Source organism: Podarcis muralis, chromosome 15 (genome assembly GCF_964188315.1).
Source record: "Podarcis muralis chromosome 15, rPodMur119.hap1.1, whole genome shotgun sequence".
Lineage (NCBI taxonomy): Eukaryota > Metazoa > Chordata > Lepidosauria > Squamata > Lacertidae > Podarcis > Podarcis muralis.
This window is the reverse complement of record NC_135669.1, coordinates 42,595,234-42,617,487: the sequence shown is the minus strand read 5'-3', so window position 1 is coordinate 42,617,487 and position 22,254 is coordinate 42,595,234. Positions and strand designations below refer to the sequence as shown.

General features: G+C 44.6%; 1 protein-coding gene across 4 annotated transcripts; it reads left to right on the top strand.

The window, feature by feature from the left end:
• The first annotated feature begins 242 nt into the window (after positions 1 to 242).
• LOC114585507 (transient receptor potential cation channel subfamily V member 2-like) lies at positions 243 to 18,121 on the top strand. Of its 4 annotated transcripts, none has more exons than XM_077919402.1 (17): positions 243 to 939; positions 1,572 to 1,621; positions 3,828 to 4,013; positions 5,440 to 5,567; positions 7,110 to 7,262; positions 7,391 to 7,531; positions 7,662 to 7,963; positions 9,216 to 9,392; positions 10,293 to 10,451; positions 10,754 to 10,849; positions 12,855 to 12,925; positions 13,827 to 13,992; positions 14,270 to 14,336; positions 14,746 to 15,053; positions 15,251 to 15,372; positions 15,650 to 15,744; positions 17,208 to 18,121. In XM_077919402.1, the coding sequence occupies exons 3-17, from the start codon at positions 3,844 to 3,846 to the stop codon at positions 17,303 to 17,305; spliced, it is 2,253 nt and encodes a 750-aa protein (XP_077775528.1). In that variant the 5' UTR covers positions 243 to 939; positions 1,572 to 1,621; positions 3,828 to 3,843; the 3' UTR covers positions 17,306 to 18,121. The 4 variants fall into 4 exon arrangements, with proteins under 4 accessions (XP_077775528.1, XP_077775527.1, XP_028564080.2 ...); XM_077919401.1 differs by having other exon boundaries at positions 244 to 939; positions 1,572 to 1,715; XM_028708247.2 differs by lacking the exon at positions 1,572 to 1,621 and having other exon boundaries at positions 246 to 939.
• The last annotated feature ends 4,133 nt before the right edge of the window (positions 18,122 to 22,254 follow it).

The following is a 22,254-nucleotide window of genomic DNA, read 5'->3' as shown; positions in this document are numbered from 1 at the left end:
GTGGGGGTTTTTTAAATCGTTGAATCACTTTGAGCTGTTTCCCAGGAGGAGATTCATACGTGAAATGAAAAAATCACATTTATAGTTATTTATAATTAACCCTGCCCACTTTTAAAAGATTGGTCGTTTGAACCCGCCTCTTCTCAATGCACCATGTGTCAGTCATTCCTCCCTCCCCATCTGCCTCACTCTGCCCAACAGTAGGACCGGGCCTCTTGACTTAGGGGAGAGGGGATGTGTTTTTCATGTTTTCATCTCAATTTATCAGCATGAAGGAAAGCACACTTACTTTCTCAATAAGTAGGTCTGGCAGTGAGTGTAGCTGTGCCTGGTGCCTTTCCGCCCAAAGGGTGGCATTTCCAGATAACTTGTGATGTGCACGAGTGGTGAAACCACAAGCATAAAAAAAGGGGAACTAACAAAAAAGGAGGAAATCTTATTCTCAACGGGGGCCTTGCGTGACTCTGTTTCTCCGCCTTGGCAGGAGGCAAGCAGACAGATATTAGCAATATTCCGCCATCTCTGAAACGTGGAACGATTCCCACACCCATCAGTCTTCTAAATGCAATTGTCATTCTCTTTATGGGAACAGGCAGTCGATAGTAACCACTTCCTCTAGATTGCCTCCGACATAACCGTCTGCAAGTAGCTACGAGTTTTCAGAACGCGGCAGGTTCTGCATCGGGTTGGGTGGAACAAATGCTGTGCCGGGGGGGAAATGGATCTTTTGCTGGTGTGCAAGTGATGAAAGCCAAGGTTGCTTTTCTTTCCTTTTAATTCCTTTTAAACAGAAGAATCAGCATCTGCAGCCCAACAGCGGAGGGGCTGTGAATCCAAAAAGCCTGACATTTGAAATATTGCTGGCATTTGCGGGTCATCGTTTGCTCGGCAGGATAAAGGAGACCTGTGCACTGAGACCGGGTGGAACCTCTTTGTGGAGTAAGTACATTATAAACCATTATTTCCTTCTCCTTTCCCCTCCCCAACAAGCCTCGCCTATAACTAAACATGCAGAGCTTAATTTAATCCAGGGAAAGTCCCCAGTCTGTGGCAGGGATGGGGAACCTCAGGGATGTGAATGTGGCCCCCCGTGTCTTTCAATGTGGCCCCCAGGAGCCTCCCAGGCCACACCCTCCTTGAACTATCATAATGCCTCTTAGTTGCCTAGATAGAGGTATATGCATGCAAAAGCCTCTGACTTTTCTATTGTGGGAAACATGCAGCTTCCTTTGCAAAGAGAAGATTTGCATCTGTTGCTCTGCTTACTTTTACGCCGGGCCACACCCACCACTGCAAGGGGGTCTCCAGAAGGTGGACCGTGGCGACTGAAAAATGTTCTCCCTCCACCCCCACCCCCTTATTGTGCTATGAGACCATTTTTAAATTCCAAGCATAAGTCTGGCTATTTTCAGGCAAATAATGAGAGTGTTTCAGAGCCAGTGCAGAATGCCCTTCCCATGCCATGGAGTAATCTAAGCTGTATGCCCACACCCACATGTCTGAGATTAGGGTGTGACCTTTGAAATCAGGAGTGGCATATATTTCTGGCTGATTTTTTTCCTTTTCTTTAGAAAAGAGATTACTGAAAACATTGAGTTTCGGGTGGAAAATTGGCCTAGAGGTGAAGCAACGGTTTCTCTGTGTGCGCATGTTTACACTGAATGTGTCAGATTTATGCCTGTCATGCAGTACCTCTTTTCTTCCTAAAGCTCCAGGTACAGTTCAGTGATGATGATGATGGTGATGATGATGAAGCAGCACATAGTTGTAAAAAAAGCTCTTTTGAGCCTCTCAGGTTCCACAGTTGAGCCCTGGAGCGCTTGAAAGAGGTTAAGAACATCAGTTGTTGCATCAGGCCAGCATCCTGTTCCCACAGTGGACAACCAGCTGCCCCCAGTGGGAATCCCATAAGTGGGACTTGAGCGTAACAGCAACTCTCCCTCCTTGTAGTTCCCATGAACTGGTATTCAGAGAGGTCTCCAGCAGTGGAAGGAGAATATAGCCATTGTGGCTACTAGTAGACACTGATAGTCTCATCCTTGGTGAATTTGTTTAACCCTCTTTTTAAAGTCCGGGGGTCATCACAACATCAGATTGTGCGGCTCACATGAAAAGCCTCCTAGCCCCCCCCCCCCCCCCGTTTTCCCTGCTCGCTGCAATTATATCTGAAGCCTCACACCCTTTCAGCAGGCATGTGACATGAGGCACTCTTGATAATGAATGCTGCCGTTGTCTTGTAACTCCGTTAGGTCCTGCATCTCGGGAGGCAACGCCCTCAGCCGCATCATCTTCCTAGTTTCTGTCTGAGTGTGTCAGGAGCTTGCCGTTGCAGATGGCTCTCAAAGCATTGCTCAGCAAAAAGACGAAGCAGTTGAGAATCAAAATGTTGTTACGCAGTTCACAGGGCTGCCAAACAAAAAAAAAGAACAATCCGTCTCATTTGGAATGGGGGAGAAATCAAGAGACAGTTCGCCTTTAAGCTCCCTCTACCTTGCACATTTAAAGCAGCACCAGAGCACTTTAAGCAGTCATGGCTTCTCCCAAAGACTTCTGGGAAGTGTAGTTTATTAGGAGTGACTGGGAGTTGTTGCGAGACCCCTGTTCTCCTCAAAAAGCTTCAATTCCCAAAGTTCCCTGGGAAGACGGATTGATGTTAAAGCACTCTGGGAATCGTAGCACTATGAGAGGAATAGGCATCTCCTAACACGGGTGGCACTGTGGGTTAAACCACAGAGCCTAGGACTTGCTGATCAGAAGGTCGGCGGTTCGAATCCCCGCGATGGGGTGAGCTCCCATTGCTCGGTCCCTGCTCCTGCCAACCTAGCAGTTCAAAAGCACGTCAAAGTGCAAGTAGATAAATAGGTACCGCTCCGGTGGGAAGGTAAACAGTGTTTCCATGTGCTGCTCTGGTTCATCAGAAGCAGCTTCGTCATGCTGGCCACATGACCCGGAAGCTGTACGCTGGCTCCCTCAGCCAATAAAGCGAGATGAGCGGCACAACCCCAGAGTCGGCCACGACTGAACCTAATGGTCAGGGGTCCCTTTACACCTTTAACGATTCTTGGCATCCTTAACAAACTGTAGTTCCCAGGACTCTTTGGGGGAAAACCACAGCTGTTCAGATTGGTATCATAGTGCTTTAAATATGTAGTAATGTATAGGCAATGCACTTTATATGCATCATTGGGATTTCAATGTATAGTGCAGATTTGGCCTTAAAGGTGAATCTGCCTAAATCACACTTCCCAACATCTAATTTCCATTAACCCAAGAGTAGTAGAAGTCCATTAAAAAACCCCACACACTTAAGGGGAAGACCCTCACCCCAGCAGTCAAGGACTGAGCATACTCAGTAGCCACGGGTGTTCAATATCAATTGGAAAAGAAAAAGAGAAAACTCAGGTTGTGGATGGTGGGCAATTATCTTTGAGCTAATGGCTGGCTTGAACCCTGAAAATGAGCATTCCTGTGAGGTGGTAAGGACACACCGCAACATTTCATTGCAGCACGCACAAGTTACTGGAGATGGGGACTTTCACAGCGCCCTTGGCATGTGAATGGCAGATTTTAACCAGGGAGTTTCAGGTTCATAGCTTACAGTGAGGATCTTAATGCTTAAGGCTAGTTTGTGCAGATGGAGATGGCTTTTAAGGATTTAAGGTTCCGTAAACATCTTCTGTTATGCGCAGTTCCATGCTTCTGGACCTCTGAATGTGCCAGACCTTTTTGGAATGCACTTTTCTTCGTAATCCCGAGAGCTAGGATCCATTCAATCTATTTGCTGTAAATCAAATAAACCTTCTTGTGGTGCTCTATTCTCTTGCCAGCACTTTCAGTGGCGTGATGCATAACTTACCAATACTGGAGATAGATGATGGCACCTTGGACAATGTGGAGGCAAGGGAGAAGAAGGCAGTTGGGGGGAAAGGAGAGCCGCGGCCCATGGAAACCTCCTATGAGACGGAACGTTCACCATCTCCAAAGATTAGGATTAAGATTCCTCCCAATCTGAGGTAAGCAGCTGCCTTCAGGAGTCAACCCATCTACTGCAGGGATGCGGGACATCTGTGGGCCTCTGGAAGTTGGTGGACAATAAATCCCATCATGTCTGACTATTGGTCCTGCTGGCTGATGAGCTCCTAGCCATATCTTTGTTGACACTCTCCAAGAGCTCTGAAAGGTTAATTTGACAGGACTTACCTTTGTGGAAGCCATGCTTATGTCTTCTTCAGAAATACCAGATCATCTATATGCTTGGTCATTCTATCTTTAATCATGCTTTCCACCATTTCCCCCGTGTTAATTCCCAGAGGTCCATTTCTAAAAAAAAATGGGTGTTATATTGGTCACTTTCCAGCGCCCAGATATGGAGGCTGATTTTATGGATTTTTGTCAGAAGATCAGCAATTTCATATTTGAACGCTTCAAGAGCTCTTTGGTGAACGCCTTCTGGAACAAGTGATTTGTCCACTTGTCTATAAGGCCTAGAAGTTCATCTCTTGACACCACCATTTGCCTCACCACCACTGGTCTACAGAGGCTCTTTGGAATTTCAGATACAGATGGGTAGCCGTGTTGGTCTGCCATAGTCAAAACAAAAAAATTCCTTCCAGTAGCACCTTAAAGACCAACTAAGTTAGTTCTTGGTATGAGCTTTCGTGTGCATGCACACTTCTTCAGATACACTGAAACAGAAGTTGCCAGATCCTTCTATATAGTGTGCAAGTTTCTTGGTGAGGTTGATGGACTTCCATTTCATGCGGCTCAATGTGGTGCCTTCCATAGTTCCAGTTACAGATGGGTAGCTGTGTTGGTCTGCCATAGTCAAAACAAAAAAATTCCTTCCAGTAGCACCTTAAAGACCAACTAAGTTAGTTCTTGGTATGAGCTTATCTGAAGAAGTGTGCATGCACACGAAAGCTCATACCAAGAACTAACTTAGTTGGTCTTTAAGGTGCTACTGGAAGGAATTTTTTTGTTTTGGAATTTCAGAGTCACTCCCAGCTCTGCTTGGAGAAGTTTCCATGGATTTAACTTGGGACCTTCTGCAACCAGAGCTGGAGCCTCTACCACTGGGGAATGGTCCTTCCTGGACTATATTCTGCCTAAAGAGGGATGTAGGTTACCTTTGCACTATGAAGCATTATAACACCACCTTAACAGCTACGGATTTCCTCAAAGAATCCCAGGAACCATCATTTGCTAAAGGTTCCGAGAATCAGGAGATGCTTAATAAAGCTACAACCCCCTGAGAGCTTTAGCAATTAGCTCCTCTTCTAAGAAAACTCTGGAAAATATAAGCCTGCGAAGGGAACTAGGGTATCCTAATAATACATCCTTAACAAATGACAGTACCCAGACTGTTTAAAGGAGTACAATACTGCTTAAAATGTATACTGCAGATGTGGTCTTTGTTCATTCTGCTTTTCCCCTCCACAGTAAAGAGAATACTTTTAACAAGAGCCGCCTCTTTGGTGCTATCGTGAGGGGGAACCCTGAGGAGCTGGAAGGACTGGGGGACTATTTGCGAAAAACCGGCAAATTTCTTACCAACTCTGAGTACACAGGTAGGCCCGAGCCCGAGAGCTAGAGTTTTTGTTAAAAAAACCTTCTTCCTGATGTAAGAATAGGCAAGCTTCACAGAACTATTTGCAAGATTGATGAGGACCATCAGAGTGCAGAGGACAGATAGTGATGTTTGGAGTGGAGAAATGTGATTTACAGTGGTACCTCGGGTTACGTACACTTCAGGTTACATACGCTTCAGGTTACAGACTCCGCTAACCCAGAAATAGTACCTCGGGTTAAGAACTTTGCTTCAGGATGAGAACAGAAATCGTGCTCCGGCGGTGCGGCAGCAGCAGGAGGCCCCATTAGCTAAAGTGGTGCTTCAGGTTAAGTACGGACCTCCGGAACGAATCAAATACTTAAGCTGAGGTACCACTGTACTAAATCACATTATTTTCTCAGGGAAGTTGTGTTGTTTTTAACTAACTAACATTCACATCTGGCGTTTCTTCGGAATTGTAAAAAAAAAAGAAGTAAAAAAAAAGAAGTGGTTAAAATCAGTGCAGTTTTGAATTGTTAGTCTTCCACCTTGATCCAATTGTATCCAGACTTAGGCCCAAACCTGCTCTATGATCTCATGAACCATCATGCAAAAATTGCTTAAAATCAGTGCAGTTTTGAAATGTATATTCTGTTACACCTGATTCAAAATGGTGTTCAACAGTATCTGAACATAGACAAAAACCTGCTCTTTGGTCTCAGGGAACAACATACAAAAGTTGGCTACGTTATTTTAAGGGGGGGGGGGTACAAGCACATAGAGAAAAGACAAACTTTCCCAAACTATAGAGTAGATTGGTGGTTCCCATCATTTTTGGTATGGCACGCCACAAATCCAAATTTATTTGCTATGTTGACCCATCAATTTACTGTCAACTGAATGTTGGACCTTACGCAGGATTTCAAACCTGTTTGGGTTTTCAGCCCCACAGGTTGGGGAAATCTGTAGTAGAGGAAATCATAAAAGCCCATAGCACAGTTATCTGCTTTGATTGCAGAAGGTCTCTGGTTCAATACCTGGTATTTCTGGTGAAAAAGATGAGGGAGCGCATAATGGGCAAGAGGAGAAATGACAGAGAAGTTCCATTTGATTCACAAATGCAAGCTTGATTAATTCAGAATTCACAATACATATGCAAATTTAAAGCATCTATGTTCTTGAAGTCTGCTTGATCTTTATGCACCTATTTTGTGAGGAAATTATTTATCTCTGTTCCTAGATCGCATATTAAATATTTTCATCTTGCTCAACTAGTGCTTTTGACCTATAGGAACACAGTTCAGCTGTGTTTCAATATGACGGAAACTTGAGACAATTTCCAAGATTCAGGGATCCTCTCGCTTTCTAGAATACTTTGGAACAGGATCCTTAGCCTAGGATCCAGCTCTTCTCAGAAGACATTATAAGATACACCTCCTGCACCCCTTTCCTTGGATATTCTTAAAGCATTTGATAGACTTGAATGGCCCTATACGCTGTCCTTATTAGAAAAAAGAAATGCACTTCTCCAAAGAAAGGATGGAAATCCCTTCTCTTCCAGATGGAGAAACGGGCAAGACCTGCTTGATGAAGGCCTTGCTGAATTTAAAAGATGGGACAAACCCCACCATCCCTTTGCTGTTGAAGATAGACAAGGAGACCAAGAACCCAAGGCCTCTGATCAACGTAGCTTGTAAGGATAGCTTCTATAAAGGTGAGGACCTTGGGGTGGGGAGACAGCATTAAAAAAAGAACTCCTCCACTCAGGCGCAGGAGAACATGCTTGTTTTCTACGTTTGACTTCTTTAATGATTTTCTTTCATGCCATTTTTGTTCTGCTAGGCCACACAGCACTCCACATTGCCATTGAGGAGAGGAATCTAGATCTGATCAAGCTCCTGGTGGAGAACGGCGCTGATGTCCATGCCAAGGCCTGTGGAAAGTTCTTCCACCAGCAGGATAAAGGGGCATGCTTCTACTTTGGTAGGTTGATACTGTGTGCCTAAAGTCTGCTGTCACAGATTCTTGAAGTGGGTGCTCGTTTTTGTAACTTGTGCCAAAAGCAGCCATTCCTCTCCCAGCTTTGCTTCCGTTTATCTCCTTCCTCCTCCAGGTGAGCTTCCCCTCTCCTTAGCTGCTTGCACCAACCAACCAGAAGTGATCAGGTATCTCCTGGATAACCCTCATCAGAAGGCCAGCCTGGCAGAGCGGGATTCCCTCGGCAACACAGTCCTCCATGCCTTGGTGATGGCGGCCGATGATGCGGATGAGAAGAACAGGGAGCTGGTGATTGGGATGTACAACAAGATCCTGATGCACAGTGCTACGCTCAACCTGAGCCAGAAACTGGAGGAATTAATCAACAGGAAAGGCTTGAACCCTTTGACCCTGGCAGTCAAGACTGGAAAGATTGAGGTAGCTCAGTTGGGAGCTTATCATAAATTGTATTTCTGAGCTTAGGAACCTGTGACCTTCCAAGATGTTGTTGGATTCCAGCTCCCATCATTCTCCTGGCTGTTGGCTACACTGGCTACATGGAGATGGAAGTCCAACAATATCTGGAAGGCGGCATCTTCATGTCATGCTAGCAGAGATTCAGACCACACAAGATAGGTCAGTGTTGTCAATCTCCAGAACCGGAACAGCTTGCAGGTGGCAAAGAGGGAGATCCCCGGCCGCGTCCTGCCTTAAATAGGGCAGGCCACGCCCCCAGAGCCAGCCGATTGGCTGGCCAGGGAGTGACACGGCTGGGAATCCTTCTAATCGCATGTGGGCTGGGCCATGAAGCCCGCAACCCCACCTTCTCTGTAGGGCGGAAGTGGCTGTGTCAACCTCCAGCTAGGAGGCTGAGACTGAGAGGGCAACTTGCAGAAGACAACTTAAGAAGATTTGTACCCGGGGATACATGATTTCACAACTCCATTACAGTGCAGAAACTTGAATATCATGTCCCAGGGATGGGGAGGCTCAGGCCCAGGATGCAGGCAGTTCCCAGCCCTTGGAACTCTTTCTAAGCCACACCCCTTACTGGCAGAGATGTTTTGGTCTGGGGGTCACAGGGGGTCAAATACCCATTATAGCAGGCTACCAGTGTCGTCTTCTTCAGTATCCCAGAGCTGCCAATCAGCACGAAATGGGAACTTTTTAGCCACTGAGAAGAAGTATTCCCACGCTTTGTGCTGACTGGAGCCAATCAGAGTGGAAGGATTTAAGTCAGGCACTCAGGATGGGCTCCTAAGGTCACTCTGGAGAAGACATGCCAGCAGAACACTGAGGAGTTGTTGGTCTGTGTTGTTGTTGTTGTTTATACCACCATTCATGCACAAAATACACAAAATACATAATATAACAACGGAAAAAGCAATACCCCCCCCTCCGGCACATTTAAAAGGCCATAGATTGTTTAATCAGCCAAAGGCCTGGTTGAAGAGAAATGTTTTCACCGAGTGGTTAAAGGTGTGTGATGAAGGTGCCAGGCAGGCCTACCTGAGGAGAGCATTCCACAAATGGGGAGCCACCAAAGAAAAGGCCCATTTTCATGTTGTCACCCTCCAGATCTCTCATCGAGGGAGCACACAAAGAAGGGCCTCAGATGCTGTCTAACTATTTATAAATGTTGGAAGGCAAAACTCAAAGAAGATTCCTCCCCCTTTTCTGTCCTTCCTAGATCTTCAAAAACATTATTCACCGTGAAATCAAAGACCCGCAGTACCGTCACCTTTCGCGAAAGTTCACTGAATGGACTTATGGGCCTGTCCACATCTCTCTCTATGACCTGACCTCCATTGACAGCTATGAGGAGAACTCTGTGTTGGACATTCTTGCCTACAGCAGCGATACTCCGGTGAGATGATCTGCTTCAAAATAATCCCTAAGGGAGATCCTTCAGTTCTCTCTACATCTAGGCTTCTCTCTTCAGGAGATTTTCTTGGTGCCATCTTTGTTTTCTTTTCAGTGCTCTGCACCCATCATTAAAAAAAAAAAAAGTTTACACAGGCCCCTTATGTTCTTGAAGAAGTCTCCACAAGAATAATTTTTTGTGGTCTTCCCATAGGCACCTGGTTGGTCACCGTGTGGAACTAGATGGACCATTAACCTAATTCAGGAGGGCTACTCTTGCCTTAGAGAGTCTTGATTTGGTGCCTTTGTGGATACTTATTTTGGGAAAACGAAATAGGTTACCCTGATCGATGGCTTCTCCCCATAAAAAGCTGTAATATAAAATACGGGATTAGCCTGGAAAATGTTATCCATAGCATCATGCCCTACAGAATATCACAGGACGGTGACCCACAAATGGACACGAGCCCCAACATTTTCTGCTGTTCCCCTTCTCAGTGCCATAGCTGAAGCACTATGAATTATGCACTGCTGACTTCTTGTAAAGATTTGCATGTTTTTCCTGTCTATAAGAATGAACACTGTACCATTAGGTTTATTTATCTCTGTTTTAATGGCATTGTTTTGGCATTCTTATGCTGTTTTGCACTGTTGTACATGACTTAGTACATTTTAGATAATTAAGCAGTTTAATACCTTTAAGTAAAGAAACACACACCAGTATAGGCCTCTTCGTTGCGCAAAACCACAGTTTATTCAGCCAACCTGTTTGCAGGCTGAAGAAGCTGTGGTTTTGTGCAACTTGGAGCAGGGCTAGGGGCTGAATCAATGAATTATTTTCTTTCTTTCTTTCTTTCTTTCTTTCTTTCTTTCTTTCTTTCTTTCTTTCTTCTCCTACATACAGAAGCGGTACAAGATGGTGGTCCTGGAACCCATAAACAAGCTTCTTCAAAGCAAATGGGACTCCTTTGCTGCCATGAGATTTTACATCAGTTTTTTCTCCTATGTGCTGTTCATGTCAGTGTTCTCAGCTGTTGCTTATCACCAGCCTCTGGAGGGGAAGGTAACAGCAGCTTTGGGGCTTGGGGGATACAGAGAGGGAGGCAGAGAGAGGAGGAGGGTGGCTCTCTAGGGCAGAAGTGTGGAAGCTCCCTGTTTGTTCTACAAGGCCCTTTTGGGCTAAGCCGCACCCACCTGCCCATACATGATGTAGGGCAAGGGTGGCAGATGTAGGGCAAGGGTGGTCAGTGCCAGCAGAGTCCTGTGTAGCACTTTGCAAGCCCTGACAATCAGCTGATTGTCACTGCTTTTATCTTCCTCAGTTACTTATGTACCTCCCCTTTCTTTTTTCTTGTATCATCCCAGCCTCCTTTTCCGGTGTCAAATGCTGCTGGAGACGTAGTGTGGCTCATTGGCCAGGTCATTGTCTTAATCGGAGGCGTGTATCTCCTTTTTGCTCAGGTACAACATACTCTTCCTGCTCTTCCTGCTGCTGTTTGGGATGTGTTTGATTGATTGATTGATTGATTGATTGATTGATTGATTGATTGATTGCATCTTAGCTTGGCTACAGAAAGCCGGCAGAAAATAGGACTGGCTGCAGAAATTAAGAGCACCAAATATTTCATTTTAACAAAATTTAACAAAATATATACACTACCCTGGTTTGCACATAACCATGGTTTGTTGAGCCAAACTATAGCTAGTTTGGACATATGAGCTGACCACAACAGACTGATTTTTCTGCCAAGCAAACACAATGTATAGCTTTGGTTTGTTGTTGGCTTATAAACCATGTCTTCATTATGCAACAGCTCAGTTGCATACATGCAATTCCTTGTCTCCTATGGCTGCCTGCCCAGTGCTGAAACACAAGGCTGCAGTCGAATCAGTTGAAAATCTGGGGTGAGGATAGAAAGTGGCGAACCATTAGGATGGTTTAATACATTGTGAAGGAGGAGCCTTTTTAATCAACCAGATTCCCCAGTAGGAAGCCTGCAGTTGGGTCCTGAGTGCAAGAGCCAACCTGAGATTCCCAATAACTGGATTTCAGAAGCACACTGAAGAAGAAGAGTTTGGATTTGATATCCCGCCTTTCACTCCCTTTAAGGAGTCTCAAAGCGGCTAACATTCTCCTTTCCCTTCCTCCCCCACAACAAACACTCTGTGAGGTGAGTGGGGCTGAGAGACTTCAAAGAAGTGTGACTGGCCCAAGGTCACCCAGCAGCTGCAGGTGGAGGAGCAGGGAAGCGAACCCGGTTCACCAGATTACAAGACTACCGCTCTTAACCACTACACTACACTGCCTGCAACAGAGGAAGGAGGACACAGCCATTGTGACTAGTAGTCACGGATAATTCCCTCCCCCGTTAATTGATCTAATCCTCTTTTAAAGCCACCCAAATTGGTGGCCAATTGAGCTCTGAGCTGTGTGAACAAATCCTTCCTTTTGTCTTTCTGGAATCTTTCCAACATTCTGCTTCCTTAGGAGACACAGATTAGTCACTAGGTTTTGCAGGATTTTATTGCCCAGAGGTGAACCTGGGATGAGTGAAAGCACATACCAAGGGCAGTCATCCTTCTGGTCAAATCACCTTTAAAACACTCTTTAGATAGATAGATAGATAGATAGATAGATAGATAGATAGATAGATAGTTGTTCGTCTCCACACTAGAGGGGCAGGCGAGTAAGCTTGTAAATAAATACCCACTCAGCTGCTTACCCATTTACTGCTCAGTGATTTCTTTTTCTACCACCACCAGATGGTTCAACCTGCTCTACAGAAGTGTAGTGGTCTAGGGTCAAGGGCATAGTTGTCAACTTTTCCCTTTTCTTGCGAGGAATCCTATTCGGAATAAGGGAATTTTCCTTAAAAAAGGGAAACGTTGACAGCTATGGTAATCGGGGGAGGGGCAAATACACCTTATTACAGTGGTACCTCAGGTTAAGTACTTAATTCGTTCCAGAGGTCCGTTCTTAACCTGAAACTGTTCTTAACCTGAAGCACCACTTTAGCTAATGGGGCCTCCTGCCACCGCCGCACGATTTCTGTTCTCATCCTGAAGCAAAGTTCTTAACCCGAGGTACTATTTCTGGGTTAGCGGAGTCTGTAACCTGAAGCATATGTAACCTGAAGCATATGTAACCTGAGGTACCACTGTATTTCTGCAGCAGGGTCTCAGAAGGACTCCTGTCTCCAGAGTCCAAGGGTTGTTCCATCAGTATGAAAGGGTGTATATACACAGTATGCCTGTGTATATACATAGAAAACAGTACACCTGGCTGAAAGGCGACACGGGGTATCTGCACTGATCATTGCAATGCATCACTAATTAACATTGTATAATTTTAGAAGGTTGTGTAGACTTAGTTGTGACTATCGTGAAGGGATCTTGCGCTTCTGAATTTGCCACTGCACTATTGCTGCTGTATTGACAAGAGTGTTCCTGTCAATTTGCTTTTTAGACTATTTACCTGTGGAGAAGGCGCCTGTCATTGAAAAGTCTGCTTCAGGATGGCTACATCGAGATTTTCCTGTATGTTGGGGGGGGCATGTGGGCAAGAGGCCTTTATGGGTGGAGGTGGTTTACAATTCAAAAGTTCTCCCTGTTTCATTTGCAGAGGAGAAAGGAAGCCCAGAATCAAGTGACGCTTTGGCTAATCTACACAGAATCCTTGATGGATCCATCATTTTATAGGGGATAGCTTTGATTTCCATACCTGCCTTGTTTTGTATAAGCTCACAAAAACATCCACAACAAAATCTCTCCCCCCCCATTTCTCCCACCATAGCCTGCTGTCATGTACAATAATTTTGATGGATTCAGTTCGTATTTCAAGACATTTCAATATTTTCAGTATTTAACAATTTGCACTTTCTGAAAGAATATGAGTTGACTCCTGCAGTACAGCCTTCCTAAGAAATCTGCACTTCTCTACAGAAGTGTGCATCCTAGGAGAATTTTATTATTTATTAATTAGTATTTTAAATAGTTGTTTTCAACCGTTTTTACTGATTATTGCATTGCTTCCTGCATTTCGTAAACCACTTTGAGTTTTTTATTTTTTGCAGTCAAGCATTAAATGTGGTTTGTTCTTGCTTCATCTCTCATGGTTTGTCCGGCGGGGGGGGGGGTGCAAATCACAAGCCCAGCTTTGGACGTAGTGCATTCTTCAAGCCATGGCTTAGCTCTGGACCGAGGGAGGAGTGAAGAGGCTGCAATTTTCCCCTTTCTCACTCATTCATGCTTAGCTGGGGCACGTGGCTTAGCTTTTGTGTGTTAGGCAGGCCAAGGAGACACTTCTATGCCTCAAAGGTGCCTCCTCTGGCTTCCTTGTGGAATTCTGCAAGGTATATTGAACAGATTTTGCATGCCTTATTTGTAAAGGAAACCTCTAAGCAGGGATCATCTCTGCATCCCTCTCATTTTCTCACAGGCTGTTGCAGTCAGTGACCCTGCTGGTTTCGGCAGTGATGTACCTTGCAGGGCTGGAAGATTACGTACCTTGGATGGTTTCCTCCCTCCTGCTCGGCTGGATAAACCTGCTGTATTACATGCGAGGATTTCAGCAGACTGGGATCTACATTGTCATGATACACAAGGTTGGTAGAACACCAGTCCAATAAAAACTGCTAGCGTATTCGCAAAGCAAAGTCTGGTTTCAATCCAGTCCTTCTCCTCCTTCTCCTGGCCTAGTAGGAATCATGCCACCTCAGTTGTGAGGCTGGCGCTGCTCTTAGGTCCAAGTTCATCCACTTGAATTTCATGCCGGGGCAAAGATCTGAACCTGGGTCTCTTCCCATTCTTAATATCTATACTCATATCCACTACACCATGCTGTGGTCCCTTGATTCACTTATATCCTGCTCTGTGTTCCAGGCTATTCTGCGGGACGTCTTCCATTTCCTAATGGTCTATTTGATCTTCCTCTTTGGCTTTTCAACAGGTAAGTCTCTACCTGTTGTGGTGTAGCCAGTGTGGTGTAGTGGTTAAGAGCGGTAGTCTCGTAATCTGGGGAACAGAGTTCGCGTCTCCGCTCCTCCACATGCAGCTGCTGGGTGACCTTGGGCCAGTCACACTTCTTTGAAGTCTCTCAGCCCCACTCACCTCACAGAGTCTTTGTTGTGGGGGAGGAAGGGAAAGGAGAATGTTAGCCGCTTTGGGGCTCCTTAAAGGGAGTGAAAGGTGGGATATCAAATCCAAACTCTTCTACTTGTCGCAGCAGGAAGCGTTGGAATGGGTGGCAGCAGCCAGAATTCTACCTGTATTTTGGGACTGGATTCTGGTACAAACAAGAGATATTTTCAAGGTCTCTAAGGGCCTCTTGGTTTCAATATTCTGATTTATCATTTCAGCCCTTGTCATACTTACCGGGGAGCCTCCCCAGCCAGTCCAGAATGGGTCTTCCCTCGTCAACAGTGATGACAAAGACCAAGTCAAGTATGCCGGGCTCCTGCAAACTTCCCTGGAGCTGTTCAAGTTCACCATTGGGATGGGGGAGTTGGAGTTTCACGAGAACCTGAAGTTCAATTACTTTGTGATGCTCCTCCTTCTCTTCTATGTCATCATGACTTACATCCTCCTTCTGAACATGCTGATTGCCCTGATGAGCGAGACGGTCACCAAACTCTCTGGACACAGTGAAGGCGTTTGGAAGCTGCAGGCAAGTCCATTGCTCATTGCTTGGGGAAAATAAAGCTATTGGGTGCAGCATACAATGGCTGAAAATAAACAAATACATAAATTCCTGGCTCCTCACTCTCCAACCCTTGATCCCACTCTGACAGCTGTCTGTTAGCTCAGGCCTGACGAAGGATTCACACATAAGAGATGTACATTCTTCCTCTATTGCATCCACAGAGAGCGATTGCTATTATGGAGTTGGAGAAAAACTGGCTTTGGTATTGGCAGAAGCCCAAGAGATCTGGTTGCCAGCTGTCTATTGGCTCTGAAGAAGAGAAAGATAAGAGATATTTTTTCCGGTGAGTTTGGCCATGCCCCACACTGTTGCAGACCCATAGGGCACCTTATGGTTGGGCTAATGTGCAATGCAGCACAATGGTGCCTTGAAGTGGATTCTCTATTGTAGTTTGTTACGTATTGATACAGCTCCGTCTATGTATGTCAAGAGTGGGGAAACAAACAATTATGCCAAAAAATCTACACAGCTACGCAATATGTCGACTGTATATTTGCTCCAAGCTGAGTGATGGGATTCAGGCAGTTCATTGTTCATTTGTGTTTGTATGTGTTTTGTAGTGTGGAAGAGGTAGATTGGGATAACTGGAAGAAAGAATTGGGAACCCTCAAGGAGGATCCTACAGACTCAGACCACAGTGAGATGGTGTCAAAAGGTAAATAAAGAGCAAAACCCAACTCCAGACATGGGTAACCTATGATCGTCCTTATGTTATTAAACTCCAATTCCTGTTAGTCACAGTTAGTATGTCCCATGGTCGGGGTGGTGTAAATTGTGGTCCAACAAAATTTGGATGGCCACAAATTCCCCATCCTTCTATTACTCAAAAGGTTTGCTTACCTTCCTGCCTTCAGAGCCATTAATGCACCATCAGGGAAACCTCTGTGGCACGAGAGGTCATTGGACAGCACCACAGGGCCATGCCAGCTGGTGGTGATGCTGCTATGTCAAATCAGGAAACTGGTCCCAGGGGAAAGTCTCATATCTGCCCATTCAGCAGCTGTGTGAAGTCATCTGGCAAAAAAAAAAAAAAGTAAATAAAAATAAAATAAAATAATATTTTTGAAGTCATACCCGCTCTCTCTAAACTTACTGGAGTTGTTTCCGCCTTTGAGAAAAAGTTTTAGTAGACCCAGAAAAAAAAGATTTCAAAGTTCCTTGCTTGCAGCATTAAATGCTGCTGAATAGGAGTCAAGTATACAAGGCAGATATATATAGATTAGAGATAGAGATAGAGATAGAGATAGAGATAGAGATAGAGATAGAGATAGAGATAGAGATAGAGATAGAGATAGAGAGATATATTCAGTCCCGTATTCCCTGATCATAGGAACCTGACTTTAGTCTGACTTGATATATCTGTCCATGTAACCCATCTATATTCTGACCAGCAGTGGCCCTCCAGGGTATAGCAGAGAGAGAGGTCTTAACCACCACCTGTTCCCTGATCATTCTATCAGGAGATGTCAGGGATTGACGTCTGCAGTATTTCCACTAAAAATGAAAGAAGGTTCTAGTCCTCATGGTTCTGAACAAAGAGTTGACATAGCAGCATACGGAACTGCCTTATAGTAAATCAGACCACTGTTTCATCTACATTATCTACTAAATGAGTAGCAGCACCTCTCCTGGCAACAGGCAAAGGGATGCCAGGCATTTTGGTGTTTTTTTTAAAGTGTTTTATTATTATAATAAGAGAAAGAACACCATAAAATAACAATGAGGAAAATGCAATTCGGGCTCTCTTTTACTGCAAACTCTTTGAGGCACCATCATTCCAGACAAAAGTATACATATTTTACACCGCAAGCATCAGCGGGCATGCAGTGACAGGCAGAAAGATTTCAGGAGATGATGCCAGGCTCTGAATTCTACATACGAAGCAGGTGTTCTGCCGCCCAGCTGTGGCCCCTCCTAACCATAGCTGTCAATGTTTCCCTTTTTTAAAGGGAAATTCCCTTATTCTGAATAGGATTCCTCGCAAGAAAAGGGAAAAGTTGAGAGCTTATGCTCCTAACCCATTTGCCTGGGCACAACTGCTTATCTGTTTGAGAACTTGCCTGTTCCTGCTGGACAGGCTTGATAGATGCTTCCCCCTTCTTCTGTTTCCTGTTCCAGGGAAGCGTCTATGGAGCTGGGTATCACAAGGGATGACAAACATGGTGGCATCAGAAGCAGAGGAGGAGCAAATACCCTTGCGTGACAGAAGTCAGTGAGTGAGAGAAAGCCACAAGGAAGACGCGGTGAATTCTTTGGGCCACATTAACAGCGACGTTCCTTAAGCCGTGAAGTGCAAGAGCTTAGCTGGAGCAGCCTGGCCACCGTTAAGGCCGTGACTCAGACCCAAGTTCCATGTCATTTACAGATTTGTGTTGACAGTCTTGCCTTAGATGAAGGATTATTCCGTCTCCTGTTGAAGAGTCTCAGCCTAAGAACCAAGGAAGAGCCTGGCCGCAGGATCAGGCCCATCTAGTCCAGCATCTTCTTCTCACAGTGGCCAACCCTAAAGCAGGACATGAGTGCAAAAACACTCTGCCCATCTGAGATTCCCAGCAACCTTTATTCAGATGCATCCTGCTTCTGATAGTTTAGGGAAAACGTAGCCATTGATATCCTCCATTTCCCTAATCCTTATTTAAATCCATCCAGGTTTGTGCCCTCTTGTTGGAGCGAATTGGCTGTTTTTTTAGTCTACACCTTGCAAATGAAAATGGACTCCACACCTTCTCTGATCTCCTGGCCCCCATTTTTGTTTTCACTTCAATGAACAACCTAATTCACACTTCCTGAAACAATCACAGGTTGAAGGACAGCTGTCCTATGAAATTTGCACTTCTCTGAATTTTCTGATGTTGAAGTATGTGAAATTGGGCAATACAGAAAGAAGCACCGTCGTGTCCTTGATCCTATTAAAGACTTCTTCAGAATAAAATTCCAAAGGGACTGTCTGGCAAATAAAGGAATGAAGAAAATTTGTTTTACATTTAAATTGTACACTTTATTTCGTATTGAACTGTCAAGCTGTAGGCAGGGGGAAAAAACCACCAGGCTAGCACCTGAGGTTGTATCTGCCCTCATGTTCAAACCACATCCAAGTTACATGTATTGTGCAGAAAACTAAACTCTACTGAGCGTATTTCAGCGGTTCCTTAAGTCAATGAATTGAAACTCAGGAGAAAAGAAATGCCACTATACATTTTCAATGGCTAAGGGAGAATCCTCATGAAACTAGAATTAGGAAAACCCCATTTTGTAGTTTCGTGCAGCAGGGTAATTTTAACCCATCCTTTAGGGGAGCCCTAAAACTCCTCATGAGGTAATTAAATGAATTTATTTATTTCATTCTGAAGCTATTTAGAAAGACCAGCTGCCTTTGCAGATGCCTCCACATACTGATTAATATTATTTCATAAAAACTATACACCGCTTGGTTGTTTTTTAAAAAAACAACCTCAGAGGGTCTCGCTTCTTTTTGTAAACCACTTTGAGGGTTTTTTCTTACGATCAAGTGTATATAAATAAGTAAGCTACCCCTCATGGCGGGAAGCGAGGGAGAAATAGCCTTTTGAATCCTCATGAAAAACAATTCCCAAAGGAATGGGTGTTTATGCACTTATTTGACAGCAGCCCTTGAGAGGCTTTAACCTTGGAAACGTTCCCTTGGCCCTCCATGCTTGCAGGGAAGAGAAAAGGCAGCTCTCTAAAGGGAACCATTCTGAGCCTGAGATTCTGGCACCGCCATGAGGGCGAGGAAGGGAAATGGCGGGAAAACTCCTCAGCTAAAGGACCCTATGGGCGAGGGGCAGGATCCTGAGGGCCGCTTTTGGAAGTCCCTGGACACAATCCACACTGCCTTTCCCAAGTGTCATGAGCGGCGTTCCTCAGCATTGCTCAGCCCACTCCTTGCTCTGAGGCATACGCCACAGCTGTTATACTTTTGCCTGTTGCTTCCGCCATCTCTGGCCAAGATGGCCGCCCAGGAGGGGTCTGGTCAGGCTCCCATGGCTCTGCCTTTGACAGTGCCCAGGGCTCTTAAGGCAGGGGCTTCACATTCACCGGCTCATAGTTCAGGGATGGGTTGCGTGTGTGAGGAATGCCGCTTTCTGTCAGTTATGCGGTTTTTCCTCTCATGGGTATGCTCCCCGCATTTCCAAAGAGGTAAAGGACTCCCTCCCTCACAAAGGACGTGTTGAATTTTTCAACTTTCAAATTCCAAAACTGCGAGCTGATAAAAAGTTGTAGCACGACTTGGGGGAATTCAAAATATATTTCGGTTAAATTAATATGATTGAGTAAAGTGTGTGCAAAATCATTACAAATGATCGCCAACTACTTGCTGCTATATTATAAATTATTGTTATTGGTATTATTTAGCATGACCTGACGTTAACAGGAGGTAAAATTAAAGTTCTTTGGCTTTCCAAAACCAGTTGATGTGCTTCTTCATGCAATGTAGACTTACCAAGTTGAATGTTGTCCAGTCGCGAAAAATAATAGCGGACTGGAATCTCTCACACCCCAAAAACTATCTATCTATCTATCTATCTATCTATCTATCTATCTATCATCTATCTAATTTTTATTTATTTTCCATTTAATATTATACATTCACATCTTCATTATCCACTTACTGCTTTGGCTCTTTAGAGCCTATCGACTTCCTTCCCTCCCACCTCATAGCTTTCAAAATTAACCTTTATACCATTGCATTTTGTATGTTTTCCAATTACACATTACAAAACAGTTCAAAATTTAAATAAAAATAGAAAGACAGAAAATTTCTCATTACAAGTCTTCAGACAACCCTGCTAGTTATGTTAATTGCTTACAATAATCTTTCAAATGTTGTATAAATTTACTCCAGTCCTTGATCATGCTGGTTTCAGATTTTTTTCTGTCAGCTTCACCAGTTCTGCAAAGTCCATCATCTTCATCTGCCACTCTTCTCTAGAAAGATATTTTTTTAAGACCCTCCCTCACTGAAGTAATTTGCAAAAATTGTTTCACCCCGTAAAATGACACACTCTCACAGTAAAGCATAGAAGGGGGAGCTCCTTTTTACGGAGCTCCATGAAAAGAAAGAGGTATACTCTCTGGGTGCTATAAAAGAAGGCAATCACACAAATCTCCCTCATGCGGTGCTTCTGTGAGGGTCTCCTTCCTCTCTTGTCATTATGGAGCCAGCGAAGAGACACATGGCGCTGCTAGCACTTGGTCCTGAAGGGAAGATAGACCACTGCACGCTTCTGATGCTTCAACATCTAAACCTCTTTGAATAGGAGGACAAAATGGCGGTGGTTCAACCTTAACCAAGGTTGTTGCCTCCTGAAGCTTTTTCATCCTGGCAAAAACACAGAGGGTGTAAGTTAGCAGCTTACTGAATCATATAGGATTGTAGAGTTGGAAGGGACCTGTTATGTACTGAAGTTCTCACCCTGGGCCAGCAGGGGCATACTGTACATCGTTTTCACTCAGGTCCACATATGCAAATAAGGAACTGAAAGTGACGTTCAGTGATTGGATAGTTACAGAAAGTTGTTACCGTTGCTTTGTAGTTGAGTTCTACATAAGCAGGTTGGCTGAACCCTTCAGCACAGTTCTGTTCTGGCCTGTGAATAAACAAGAGCTGTTTGAAGAATCGCTGTGTCGTCTGATATGTTCACCCACAACTTAACAGGACCCACGAGGGCCGTCTACTCCAACCCCCTGCAATGCAGGAATCTCAGCTAAAGCATCCATGACAAGATGGCCGCCCAACCTCTGCTTAAAATACTCCAAGGAAGGAGAGGCCACAACCTCCTGAGGGAGTCCGCTCCACTGTAGAACAGCTCTTGCTGTCAGAAAGCGCTTCCTAATTTTTAGCCGGAATCTGCTTTCTTGCAACTTGAATCCATCGGTTCCGGTCCTACCCTCCAGAGCAGGCATGTGTTGGATTTCAGAGCCTACGAAGAATGCCTTTCCCATGCCATGGAGTTATCCAAGAAATAAGATCAGGCCCCACATATATGAGATTAGGTGTGACCTTTTAAATTAGAGGGGGCGATGCAGCAGGTATTTCTTGCTGATTATTATTATGATTCTTAGGAAAAGAGATGACTTGCTAAAAATGTGAAATGAGATGGAAAATGGTGCAGGAATGGTGTGTGCGCTGCATGTGTTGGATTTCTGCCTGTCTTGCAGTCTCTCCTCTGGTCTTCCGAAAGCTCCAGCGACAGTGGCATCAGAATAAGCATAGCTAGGGTCAAAGTTCTTTGCTTCTAGAGTTAAGCCCCAGAGCAGCTGAAAGAGCCCAGCTGTTGGATCAAGTCGGTCCCCCATCTAGTCCTGCATCCTGTTCTCACAGTGGACCCCCAGATGCCCCCAATGGGAAGCCCCACAAGCAGGACCCAAAGGTAAGAGGAACTGATACTCAGAGAAGCTTCTGGCAGTGGAAGGAGAATATAGCCACTGTGGCATGAATTTGCCTAACGCTTGTCCTAGAAATCAACAAATCAGCAGTTTCTACCCAAATGCGATTTTGGTTTTAAACGCAGTGTAAGGAGTCTCTATGGGAGTATATTATATTGCATTTAAAAATGGGGTATCAGAGTTTTTAGGGGGCTAACCAGATTGGGATAGCAGGCTTGTTGGTTTTTGAATGTCTTATGTAGATTTTTCAATTTCGTTGTTCTGTATGGGACAATGACAATAAAGATTATCGTACCGTATCTGTTAAGTTGTGGGCGAACATAGCAGACGACACAGTGATTCTTCAAACAGCTCTTCTTTATTCAGATGTCAGAACAGAACTAAACTGAGGGGCTCAGTCAGCCTGCTTATATAGTGCTCCAGAACAATTGTAACTGTTGCCATTTTCCAAAACTATCCAATCACTGAATGTCACTTTTCGATCCTTCATTTGCATACAAAACTATCCAATCACTGAACGTCACTTTTCGATCCTTCATTTGCATAACTATCTACAGTATCCCCCTGCTGGCCCAGGGTGAGAACTTCAGTACATAACAGTATCGTAACAAGGTTTGGCTTCAGGATTAAGGGCCGATGTCCCGATCAACAAAAAAGGAGTGACGGTAACATGGGGTATCTTTTAAAGTTCTTATTTATTTATTTCATAAAATTTGTCAACCGCTTGATTGCAGGTAAAACCTCAAAGCGCTTTACA